The 14,077-nt window shown below is 32.9% G+C and overlaps 1 protein-coding gene across 1 annotated transcript in view; it reads left to right on the forward strand.

The window, feature by feature from the left end:
- Positions 1–330: 330 nt before the first annotated feature.
- The window catches only part of LOC118198444 (eukaryotic initiation factor 4A-III-like), a 61,928-nt gene continuing 48,181 nt past the window's right edge, over positions 331–14,077 (forward strand). The window contains exons 1-2 of the mRNA XM_085817876.1: positions 331–732; positions 11,762–11,834. Of these exons, the coding sequence (XP_085674002.1) occupies positions 594–732; positions 11,762–11,834 (212 nt within the window). The 5' untranslated portion in view covers positions 331–593. The remainder of the gene's footprint in view (positions 733–11,761; positions 11,835–14,077) is intronic.

Below are 14,077 nucleotides of genomic sequence, written 5' to 3' on the forward strand. Positions count from 1 at the left end.
TTCAGCGCCTGGACCAGGTTTCCAATTGTCTCTTCGGCAATTATTTACCCATATTTTTCTTCTTTCTTCATTTTTAGGAAATTTTACCAATGTATGACCTTTTCGTGAATGATTTGAACAATTAATAGCTGTACATCCGCCCATTTTACACAAAAAATTGTTGCACCTTAGCCACTCAGCCGCCATTAAATCTCCCACTTGGGAGCGCGAATGCCTGGTATATAGGAGCAATAGCTATTCTAACCTCCTTGTATCTGAGGGGCTAGACGGTTGTGGCGCCGCCTTCAGGGAAATGACGACAGGCGCAGATGTTTAGGGAGAAAACTAGCGTCTGAGGGACTAGACGCTTGTCTATTTTATCTGTCTTTCGTCTAGATTCTTTGGTCTGACATCGGTGCAGAGCAGAAAGATTTAGCAAGATTCTTCGGATTTAGCGGCTGTAAAACAAGATACCTCTCTACTGTCTAGCAGTTTGTGTGATTTATGTGTATCTTTTGATTGACGATGGATTTGTGTCTATCTATCTTTCATGTTATTTGAGCATAACTGCTTACAGTACATTATTATAAAGTTTTTGTTGGAATTTAAAGAAAATGGCTTCTGAAGTGCGAAAATTTAAACCACGGAATATAATGAATGTTGAATTTCGTACAAGCGACAATGTGGAAAGTATTCAGACATTTGATGCCATGGGCTTGAAACCAGATCTTCTTCGTGGAATATACGCATTTGGTAACTGTGAAATTATCATTATCAATGCAACTCCAGAATTATATTAAAGAATCATTCTTGTTATTTGTTTATAAAATTGAATCAGTCTCTTAAAAGTTTGTGATATGGTACTATTTTATGCTGAAAATTATATATTACTTCCAAATTATAATGCGATAGTAAAAGAGGTATGAGATTATATTCTTGAGCAAGGGAATTACGTGTTATGTTTCTTAGGTAAAAGTATATTTGGGTTTTCATCCGCAGAGAACCCGTTGGCGCCGTTGCATTTTTATTCGCCAAGCTCGCGGTTCAGCGACGATGAGCCGAGCCGTAAACGTGATTTTTAGTGCATGTAAATTGAAGTTAGCAGACAAAACAATATATTAAGCATATAGTAGTAAAAATTCACACATAATAAGCATGTAGATGTAAAACTAACCGGTTAAACGTGATTACAAAAATTAATTTTTATTAAATTCAAGTTAGCACAGAAAAAAATATATTATTAAGACAATACATAAACATTTAGAACGGAAATAAAAATTCATTTGAAAAATATAAATTAGTATTAATATACTGAAATTAACCGGTTAAAGGTGATATACGAAAAAAATTTGTCATAAATTCCAGTTAACACAGAAAACAATATATTCCTTACACCAGCAGTTGTTTGCTAATTTTGATGACCATGGTGATGCATCAAACTATTCTGTCATCTTAGATAATCAATAATATTTTTTTATTTCAATTTAATCATCTATTTATGTCACACCTGCCATCATCTGAAAGGTTATTGTTAGAGAAGCATTAACAATATATTATCTTGTTAAAATTTTATGCCATAAAAATTGATTTATTCTCATAATTTTAGATGACAATAACCAATAATAAAAATAAAAGCATTACTTAATTATTTAAAATGTACATGCGCATTTTTGCGGTCTACGAAAACAAATTATTTTAGACGTTGGAAACCTCGTTGTTCTTAGAGCTGTTAATAATTAAGAACACAACGTGAACAGCCATGTTACAAATTAGCATTCACCCCTTCTTTCATCCCGAAAGGAGAACCAGCATCTATCTACGAAAATATTTCTATCTATTCGTTGTTAAAAAATTCAGAAACAATAATAATAAATAAGAGAAGAATAATATAAGTCTGCAAATGCAAACGGCGACATTGATAATTCAACAAAATAAACGCTAGAGGAATGGTTGCAAACTTCGAACAAGCGAATAGAATAAATCCGATGGGTTACCAGGTTTGAAATATTATCGCCAAAACCGGGTTCTCTGCGGAAGTGCTTCCATATATTTTAGGGTATCCCTTGGCGACTTTTGGGGCGCGGCTCTAGTGTAGAATTGGGTGCCCCTTCTATTAGCGACAATTTTTTATAAAATTTTGGCGATGAAATCTCATTTCTGGTTACCATGATAGTTTAACTTTGACCTTCTGATTTTTTTTTTTTTTTTTAAATAAAATTAGATTGATGTGTATATGGACAAATTTAAAGCAGTGCGCAGTGCCTAGTTTGTGCAATTCTAGGATTTTTTTTTAAGTGAAAACAGATCGATGTCTACTTGGACATAAAGTTTATGCAATTCTTTGACTTCTTATTTTGGTTCTGCGTAACAGCCATCTTGAAATTGTGTCTTCTTGGCGTCAAAAAAGAATTGCTAAAAAACGAGGGGCACCCAATTGTAAACTTTTATTTGGCAGTACATGGATACAGAGTTTGTGCAATTCTTTGACTTATTATTTTGGCTTGCTATACAAAGCCAAAATAACAAGACAAAGAATTTCACAAACTCGTTATCCATGTACACATCAACCTATTTTCACTTTAAAAAAAATCCCCAAGTTGCCCAACAATGGCATTGCGCACTCCCTTGGCTTTATCCATGTACATGTTGACCTATTTTCACTTTAAAAAAAAAAATCCAAGAATTGCACAAACTTGCATTGCGCACTCCCTTCACTTTGTCCATATACACAATGATATATTTTCACTTAAAAAGTCAAAGGAACACCGAATTAATTCTACAGTACAGGCAAACAAAAAAAAACGTAATCTCAATAAACTATATTTTAAACCAAACAATAAAATAACATAAAAAAAGAAAAACATGTTGTACATTTAAGCACTACAAAAAGCAAATATCCACTTACTGAACCACATCTGAACCTTTCTTCCTACAAACCCATTCGAATCCATCTAAACGGTTTTTTACGTTCGACTAGACGCATATCCTTCCTACGTACAGGACACTTATAATGGCTACTAAGTAAACCTTCATTTAGACACCAGTCAATTAATGCTCTTTTCCCCTTTTGTTCCAAATTGTGCAGAAACTTAAAATTAATCTTACTACTTTCAGCCATTCTACCGTTTAAACAATAAAACCAACACACACCACAAAAGTGCTTACAAAACATCCCAGAATCATACCCGATTATGTCACAATAAGGTTTCTATAACATTCAACTACTCAGGCTACCATAAATGAAACAGCAACTTGGTGATAAATCAAACAACTTCGGCATAATACAAGGTGTACCTTAAAGTCTATTCTATCACTGGATTTTTTTATTAATAAAGAAATTAAAAACTTACAATTTAAAAGATTCATCTGATATGTCTTAGTATACACAGAGCTGGCGGCACTAGGCATTCCCACCTGATGCAATCTCTGTGGATCCTAAATTCTGCTGCCTAGTGCCTTGGCGATAAATGAAACAACAACTTCACCATAATATAAGGGATAAAGTCTGTTCTGTTTCTTATTTTCTCTAATGTTGGGTTTTCATTATTTTTATTATAAACTTCATAGTAATTAGTTTTTTGGGGGTCTGTTTCTATAATGTCATTAAAATGTAATATTGAATTTATCTTAATGTTTATGCATAGTCATTTAATAAGTCTTGATTTTCAAATATATATATATATATATATATATATATATATATAATTGTAGTGTTTTTCTGTAGTTTTGTACATGTATTTTTCTTCACAGTGCCATATTTACTTGGGCATTCTCTGCCTACCACCCATCTTTTAGCTCCAGTTTCTAAAATATTCACGTAATTTTTTCTTTCTTCAGTGCATTCAGAATGCCAGCTTTCCTAAATTTTAAAATGAACTTGGCCAGGTTGTTGTTGTTTTTATCATACTAATTGATTTTTTTTTTTTTTTTTTTTTTTTTGAATCATGGGTTTTTATAAATGGAGCAGTTATAGAGAAAAACTTCAAGAGAACGGTTATATCTGATACTCTTTGTGGTTCTGAAAGTCATTTAATGAGGGCAGACAGATTAAATGGTGACAAAAATTATGACAGTGGCTTGAAACTGTTACAGATGATATAGACAACAGTTGCAGCCAGCAGTGAATGATTTGAGGGGGTAGAGTAGACTTTAAGGTACCCCTTGTATTATGGCGAAGTTGTTGTTTGATTTATTGCCAAGTTGTTGTTTGATTTATTGCCAAGTTGTTGTTTCATTTATGGTAACCTGAGTAGTTGAATGTTATGGAAACCCTATTGTGACGTAATCGGGTCACTATGTGAAGCGTTCAATCAGGAAGAGTACCTGGTTTGAAAAAAGTCATTTGAGTATGATTGATATTTTGATTTTTACGTGGCTCTGGATGTACGAAGCGAACTCGAAAATCATGGTAAGTGAATATTTGCTTTTCATTGTGCTTAAATGTATAACATGTTTTTTTCCTTTTTTATGTTATTTTATTGTTTGCTTTAAAATGTATTTCATTGAGATTATGTATTTTTTGTTTGCCTATATTGTAGAATTTGGTGCTCCTTTGACTTTTTAAGTGAAAATATATCGATGTGTACATGGACAAAGTAAATGGAGTGCACAATGCAAGTTTGTGCAATTCTGGGATTTTTTCGAAGTGTAAATAGGTCGACGTGTGCGTGGATGAAGTTAAAAAAGTGTGCAATTTGGGATTTTTTTTTAAGTGAAAATAGGTTGATGTGTACATGAATAAGGTCAAAGGAGTGCGCAATGCCGATTTTGTGCAATTCGGGGATTTTTTTTAAGTGAAAATAAATCGATGTGTACATGGATACCGAGTTTGTGCAATTGTTTGTCTTGTTATTTTGGCTTTGTGTAGTGGCGATTTTTGGGCTTCGCAAGCCAAAATAACGAGTCAAATAAGTGCACAAAATCGGTATCCATATACCGCCAAAAATTGCCAAGTTTCGCCATACAGGGCAGTGAAAACGGACATATTTATTAGATATTACACTGGTGGGCAATTGCTAAGGATGGATGACTGTAGCAATAGCAGTCACGAAATGGAAGACGGGAAAACGTGAAATTAGCATAAGTGCAGCATACAGTAAGACGTGTTGTGCATATGCAAGTTTTGGAATATGTTCATCCCGTGATAGCACTAAGAGAAATAAAGGATTTCATGCATATTGACCTTTGTTGTTCAAAAGCAAAATTTAATGGGAAAGAATCAATTGATAAACTTGCAATTTTCAGTATGTCTTCCTGACATCACTTAGATGATTTTACTCATGCCTGTATTATTGGCAAGATTGAACTAGGGAGAAAAATAACAGAATTTGCTAGAGAGTTCAGCATCAGCCATAGTGTTGTTTCACAGCTTTGGAAATCATTTCAAACAAATGAAATGTGTAGCAAACGTCACAGGGAAGGTCCTGTTCACAGTGTGCCAGCAGAAGATAGTCGCATTAGTGCTATCGACAAAAATAAACCATTACCGAACAGCTACTGAGGTAGTAAATCAGTTACTTGCTGCTACTGGCAAGCAAATCACCCAAAAAACTGTGCCCAGACATTTGCATGAAGGAAGAATATATGCCCACTGTCCTACTGTATTCGTTCCATTCTCCATATGTCACCTTTCTGCACGTTTGCACTGATGTCTTAAGCATCGCAGTTGAAGAAAAGACAACTGATGAGCCTTGTGTACTCTTCTCAGATGAAGGTAGGTTCACTGTGGACGACAACTGATGTGGCATGGAAGTGGTACTGCATGTAGTCCGGAAAACATACAGGAAAGGGTCCGATATCATACACGTAATGTCGTGGCTTAAGCTGAGATCATAATCGATTGTGGTACCTTGCTCTATGTGTTTCCAGCTGGGACTACGATTGGCCGACAATACATTAAAGATGTTCTAGTAATACCGATTTTTTTATATAGAGGATTTTGTGGATTAAAAATTGGATATATCAGTAAAAATCTAAAACATGAGCAAAAGTTTCTTCATTTTTTCACAAAAAACTAATAAAAGTTAATTAAATTTTATCTTCAGATCTTTGAATAAGATTTATATTTATAGATTTTTCTGACGTGTTACTCATGTTCATGTTTAATAGTAATGAATGTAATACATTATAAAGTCCAAAATCTGAGCGCCCATTATCCGGAATGATCTAAAATCCGTACCTCAAAGCCACAAACTTTTTTTTTTTTTTTTTTTTTTTTGTATGCTTTACGCATCGCGATTGATTTTTCCTGCCATAATAAAACATGGAGATTTTCACTTAAAAATTCCAATTCTTAATTTCACTTAGGCACTAAATAAAATACCTTGTTATGAAAAAACGATCATATAAGCATAAATTTGTGAGATTAATAATTTGGCTCCATAGCTGAGTGTCTACTTGGCCTACATCTCAAACTGAAACATTCACCTATTTTATATTCCTGATGCCGACCTGGTAAGTCATTATTTATTATATTTTGCTTTCATCAATGCAAGTTTATCAATACATGACAGCTTCAGTAATAACTCATGCAGTGATGTCTGAACTTTTTTTTTATATTAGTAATAGAAAAACAAGAGTATGGGAACCTTTTATGCTAACATTAATTACATTTGGCGATTATTATAGATTTTTAAATGCTCTAAAAAATGTTGATGAGGAAAAATTCAACAAAAATTTCTTTTCATATGCTGGAAATAGATTTTGTTAATGAAACTCATAGGCCAAAAGATTACATTTAGTGCTACTTTAATTAAGAATAACCGATATGTTATTCACCATAAACACAGAAGCGGCGGCAGAATTTAGCTAAGACAAAATTTGAGGAAGCACTGAGCGGCAAAATTAAGGGATGAGAAGTTTTTTATAATGCAAACTTTTCATAATCGTAAAACATGCACGACCTTGAGTATTTAAAGAAGTAACTATTTTCCCTGTTATATATCGTACAAATAAAAGAGCATGGATGACACAAGCGTGAATGAATGGTTTGAAAATCATCTTATATGCGAGGATCGCCAACATTTGAATTCGGTTGGTTTACCTGATGACTCAAAAATAGTCCTGATTGTAGACAACTGTTCGGCTCATACTTCATTTAAAGTTTTAATGAAAGATAATGTATCTGCATTATTCTTCCCTCCAAATTGTACGTCTGGATATCAGAAATGCAAGTATAAAGTAGCATTTTTAAAATCCATGTTAAATTTCTTGAACAACGGCTAAACTATTCAAGAATTTTTGAAATATTTTAGCATAAAATCTGCTTTGTCGAGCATCGCAAGATCGTGGAAGGATGTGTCTCCAGATACGTTAAAAAAATGCTTGGAATAATTTATGCCCAGAAAAATATATTAAATAATTTATATGAAATTCATGGTAAGGACGGTGAAGATGATAGCCGCGAATTTGAAGGTTTTTGAATAAGGGGAAATTTTCCAGTTAATGTATTTTGTAAAGAAATGTGGAGAAGCAGTAATAAATGAAGATGATGTAACAGAAGTTTTTCATTGTGATGACAATGCCTCTATCATCAATCAACAAAAGTACGATGAAATCTGTAGTAGGGTTCTAGGTCCAGAAAATACTGCTACCGATAGTGAAGAAAGTGTCAGAGAGGTTACTGAAATTGAAAAAATTTAGATTGACACGCTAGTCGGTATTCTCGACACAGAACACTTGAACATTGTAACTGAACAAGAAATTATGTCTGTTTATAGAATTAAAGAGAAAGTATTAGCACAAAAAACGAAGCAACTTACGTTGAAAGAAATGTTTAATAAAGTAAACAAATAAATATTAAGCTTTTTTTTTTTTTTTTTTTTTTTTTTTTTGTAAATTTTGATACCCTTTAGATCAGTGTTTCTTAACCTTTCTAGCGAGTCACACCCCATCGAATCTGGAAATATATCTCCCGCAGCCCATTGAAGAATGTTTTTTAAATTTTTTAGTCTAGAAAAATACATTTTTTGCGAAACTTATTGTTTATTCAAAAACATTATACATTTTATATAAATACAAAAGAATATTATTTTTATTAATAACTAGTCTGTTGTTGTTTGTTCATTATTATACTGTCGAAGCGAAGTTCCTTTTTGAAAGACATATGCGTAAATCATCACTTGCATTTAAGTGGTTTTTCACTTTAGTTTTTATATGCAAAAGCGATGAAAATCCCATTTTGCACAAGTAGGTGGTAGCAAAGGGTAAGAGTAACTGCAGTGCTCTGTTCGCCAACTCCAGATAACATTGTAACTGTGAGCACCAGAATTGTTGCAATTCTAATTGTTCGAATTCCATTTGAACATGTCCATTTGCTCGCATTACAATAAGTTGATCTTTTTTCAGATCACTATCTATCATCCATCAAATTTAAGTTAAATAGAAATGGATCCAGTATCCATTTCTGAATTTTGGTAATATTTCTGGTAGAAAAATATCCATCGAATGAATCGCTCAATCTTCTCAAATGTATTAAAATGTCAAGTATAATTGTATTCTTTTCATTTTTCGCAATAACAGAATCAAGCAAGGGAAAGTTTGCAAAATTCCCCTTTTCTACTCGACATATCCAAATTTCTAATTTTGCGATAAAAGAAGATAATTTTTTGCTAGATATTATTATATTTATACCAAATCCTTGCATTGATAGATTCAATTCATTTAAATGGCTAAATATGTCTGCTAAGTAGGCCAGCCTCAGCATTGCATCAGTACTCTCAAAATCTTTTACTAAATAACAGTTTTGACTAGTCAGTAATTGAATAATTTCCTCACGCAATTTATAAACTCTGTTAAGCATGCGACCCTTAGATAACCATCGTATTTCGGTGTGATATAGAAGCACGGTATGATCAGCACCGATTTCTTCGCAAAATGCAGGAAAAATGCGATGATTAAGCGCTCGCCCTTGGATGTAATTTACATTTACTGCTGTAGTTAGATGTTGTTTTAAACTTTCTGGCAATGCTCTCGACGCAAGTGCATGACGATGCAACATGCAATGTGTTATTAAAACTTCCGGTAATTCTCTTTTCATGTGTGAAAACAAATCCTGAATTTTTGCCTAACATTGCTGGGGAACCATCAGTGCATATTGAGCCAATAGCATTCATTGGTAATTGATATTTAGTAAAAAAATCTTTGATGCGAGTAAAAACATCAATTCTTCTCGTATTCACCTCCAGTGGCTCACAAAATAGAAATTCTTCTATCACTTCTTTTTCCTTCACGTACCTGGCAAATACCAAAAGTTGGCTACAATTATCAACATCAGTTGACTCATCCAGTTGCATGCTTGTTTTTAGTGGACTGATTTTTATGTCTTCAATAACTTGCATTAAAGCATCTTCACTGAGATCTGGTATTCGCGATCATATAATATCATTCGATAATGGAATATGTTGGATTTTTTTATGTGCTTTTGAATCTAAAACTGTTTTAGCAATAATTATAGCAGAAGGTTTAATAAACCCTTCAGCGATCGTGTGAGGTTTCTTTTCTTTTCTTTTCTTTTTTTTTTTTCACATAAATGTGCCACTTGATATGATGCTTTTAATAAAAGTTTTTGAATTGCTGGTCCGCACAATTTTAGGATAGTTCCACTGGTATCAAACCGAGCCTTCTTTGACTTCAAGCTGTTCATGCTATGCGCTTTTTTGCCACCATGCAGACTGTTGAAATGCTCTTATAACTTTGATAGTTTGAGATTGCTGTTTGAAAATATCTTGGAACACAAGATGCATTGCGGTCGTTGTGTGCCATCTTTTTCGGTTGTGCAGGTAAATCCATAACCGGCATACTTATTGTTCCATTGTCATTTCTTTGACATAGTGGGGTTCACTACAATCAATTTAATTATTTAGAAATAATGTAATATGATATATAAAATGTTCTTACGTTTGTAATGTCACTGAATCCTATTCGGCTTGAACGGGCAATTAAGAATGTATTAGTCTCAAGAGGTTTCTGAACAAGTCAGAATACACAGTACACATGTCGCAGACACAATAGTTGACTCAACCTAACACAGGAGCAGTAGATGCAGATACAAATTTGTGAATCCGTAGATTCCATTGGAGCAGCACATGCACAAGCTGGGATAACGTTCTCCGCTTGTATTCCCAGAAAGTTTTTCTTTTGTCCATCACCTAGCTGCCTGTTCGCATTCGTTTGTAGCGTTTCATGCTCTTTGGTAGCGTAGTGTATACGCTCATCGGCACCGGCTCTTTCCTATGTCTTTTGCCGATAAGTGAGCTAAGTACTACCAATTTTTATGAGCTTCAATATTGCGGACAATTTTGCAGATTTCAAATATTTTATTATAAGAAATTTAATAAATGATATTTAATGATTTTTATGGTTTGTTAGGGGCTTCTCCCGGACCCCCAAAAATACATTCCCGCACCCCCGGTTAAGAACCACTGCTTTATATCATAATTGTTCTTTATTTAATATTTTTAGTTGTATAATTTCTACATGCCATCTTACCAGATTTAAATTTAGGATCTAATATCCGGAATCGCTGAAGTTCTGACAAGTCTGGATTTTGGACTTTGTACTGTATAAAATCAAACTTCAAATAAGTAAAACAGAAAACTTTGCACCACTGTATTTGCAACAAATGCACAACTGAAATGCATTTGCCGACTGCATAAAATTGCTCCGGGGGCTGCCAGTTTGAAACCACAATATTGAAACCTGTTATAGAGAACATTCAAATTACACAAAAATAATATTTTATGATTTAACTTTTCATGGAATAAATACAAATTCAATTAACCTTATCCTGTTCTATTTGATTGGTCTCTTTCGAAAATTTAAACAATTGCATAACATCGTGAAAAGCCAAAGCTTGTACACAAATCTTGTTGTGTAGCTTGTTACAAATCTTGTATCCTACAGTTATGCAATTCAGGATTACATTTCTTTGTTTACGTACATGAAAACTATTTTTGCACTTAGAAAAAAAGAATAAAAAAAACCCTGTTAAGCGAAATTATATTCATAAAAAAGTCTGTAATGTCCAACATAAGCTGGACAAGATGACGATTAAATAGCATGGAATGCATTTCGAGGATGTAATATTGATGTGAAAATACATGCATATTTTATTTTTTAAACTTTCACCTTTAACTATGTGATATGTATTGCATTTTCGTGATCATTACAGCATTTATATAAAGAACACGTTTCATGTTATTTTTTTCATGTATAACCATTATTATGGATAATTGTTAAAATTAATAGTAAAAATTTTAAAAAAATCGAAATATAAAAGTTAATAATGCTGGAGTTATATATATCATAATCTAAAATACTAAGATAAAAAAGTATGTAGATTTTCTTAACAATAACTAATCATTTATAATTTGTTCTGTGTGTATGGTTTACCTTTTCAACGCAAACACTACACTTTGCCTTGCACGATTTTTGCCCGGCAGAGCTTTATCCCTGATAATGGGCTAAAGAGAGAATTTTTGGAAAGCACCTTGATGCATTTCACTCTTGGCATCAAAAAATTCCTCCCTGGGATTCGGTGATTTTTTGCAATTCATGATAGCGGAAACAATTGCGCCAAGTACCGCTTATCGGAGATTTCCCCTGAAAAAAATTGACAATTTTCTCCAAGGTGTACCCTGAAATATATTTTCCTGGACAATTAAATGTGACATATTAATTCTTGTATCTGAGATAACATTTGTAAGTTTATATAATTTATAATTGTTTTGTAACATTTGTAAGTTTATATAATTTATAATCCTATTTTATTTTTTTATTTTAGGATTTGAGAAACCATCTGCTATTCAACAAAAAGCTATAAAACCTGTTATAAAAGGGCATGATGTTATTGCTCAGTAAGTTAATTTTTATTATCTTGTGATGGGTAAATATTTAAAAAAATTAAAAACAATCATTTAGCATTTTGAGTATGTATTTTGTTTATAAGTAAATAAAATTGCATTTCTTGTATACCCTATAATTTAGTGTGTAGTAATTTTAATGCTGTGTACTTAAAAGTTTTATTGTTTCTTTCCATTGTGTTTACCTTTTAAAAAATTCCGCTTTTCAATTTTAAATGCATCATGTAGGAAATGGTATTGTGTGCAGTGTTATAAGATCATGTGATTTTTCTCCACTTTGCTATATTTGACAAACCTGTGCTGTTAAAATTTATCTCTGTGATTTTGCAAATTTTCTGTTACTCCATCAGGAAGCACTTCTGCAAAGAACCCGCTAAATGTAAACACTGCCAACAATGACGATAAGAGTTCAAAATTGGTAACCCAATGGGGGATTCGCATGTTCAGAGGTAACAACTATTCCTCTTATGCTACATGGAGGTAGGAAATAAGAGGAGTGGCCCTACCTGGTTTTCCCCATGCGCTGCTTCGAAGCAGTGGAGACCAAAACATTCAATGACTTGCCATTAAAATCAATAGGTTTTTGACATGATCGGAGGTAAACATTTTTTAATTACTTCATAAATATACATACAGTCAAAAGTCGTTAATCCGGACACCCATAATTCGGAATGATCTATAATCCGGACCTCAAAACTAAAAACTTTCTGCGCATGCGCCGCGTTGACACATGCGCATAGGCGTTTACGCGTGCACGTAAGACCTTTTATGACTGCGCATATGAGTGTGCGCAAGTGCAGAATACGTTTTCGCGTGCGCGTTTTATGTATAATGGACGTATAAGCTAAAATTATCTAATTATCTATTTCAGTTAATGTTAATGATTGCGTTGTTCCTTAATTTAAAAATTGGATCCGGCTTATTATTTTTTGCAGACTGTAAGAGCAATTTTATAAAAGTAAGCTTAAACTTTCGATTATATCAAATAGAATTTCCGATATATATTTGTTAATATGTAAATGATCTACAAAGCGAAAGTATGTTTCGAAGTTCATTATACAAAAAATGGATAAAGGCATATCCTTTGTTTATCTAAACTTTAACGTTTGTTTATCTTTAACGCCGCGGGGCCACGCAATGAATTGGAAGTTGATGTGTCAGCACTATCCTTATCTTCAGGGCAGATGTTTTTATTTTATTTGGCTTATAATTCCTTATTAAATGTAGTATTTCATCTCGATGTACTCCATCTTTGATATGATTTAAATCAAATTCCTCGTCATTATAATTCGCTTCCGATAGCGAAGAAAGTAACAGAGGTTATTAAAAACGAAAAAATTTCAATTGACAAATTAGTCGGTATTCTCGACACAGCAATTATAGGACTTGAACAGCGGAACTTTGTAACTGAAAAAGAAATTATGTCTGTTTAAAGAATTAAAGAGAATGTATTATCACATAAAAAATGAAGCAAATTAAACAACTTACATTGAAAGAAATGTTTAATAAAGTAAACAAATAAATGTTAAGCTTTTTTTTTTTTTTTTTTTTTTGTAAATTTTGATACCCTTTAGATCATAATTGTTCTTTATTTCATAAATTACGGTTTCATATTTTTAATTTTATAATTTCTGCATGCCATCTTACCAGATTTAAACTGATGATCGATAATCCGGAATCGCCGAAGTCCCGATGAGTCCGGATTAACGACTTTTGACTGTATTAAAATTATTTTATAATTAACAGTAATAATTTAGTTGAATTTGAATGAAACTTGCAGTCTTAAGTCGTGAGTGCACGTGCACTGAATTTCCAACAATATAGTAAGATTCCTGAAGTCAGATTACAGCTGCAGTGTTAACTAAAAAGTGACTTCTGAGTAACTTGAAAAAATTCAGCTCGTTCTTTCAAAATGCTGGACTTAAAATGCCTGTGTTTGAGAATTAGCCGGAAAGAATGAAAACAGACAAAAATAAATAATGGTACTTTTTTGACCATATTAGTCAGCTTCCCAAATCAGAAGATTAGTCGCTAGAATTGGCAAACTTAATTGGTGGCTTTTTAACATGCATTGCATTTAGTTTTCAGACTGTCTTGATTGCGAAATTGTCAATTACTTTGACTGCATGATATTGTTCCTGTGTTACTTTTTCTCTCTAAAATATTGGTCATTTTTAACTTCCCGTCAAGTGAAAATGGATGACGTTTTTCCTTCCCCCATTTAAGAACATAAAATT

The sequence above is a fragment of the Stegodyphus dumicola genome, chromosome 1 (assembly GCF_044657685.1).
Source record: "Stegodyphus dumicola isolate Sdum_Otavi_A_Nest chromosome 1, ASM4465768v1".
In the NCBI taxonomy this organism is placed as follows: domain Eukaryota; kingdom Metazoa; phylum Arthropoda; class Arachnida; order Araneae; family Eresidae; genus Stegodyphus; species Stegodyphus dumicola.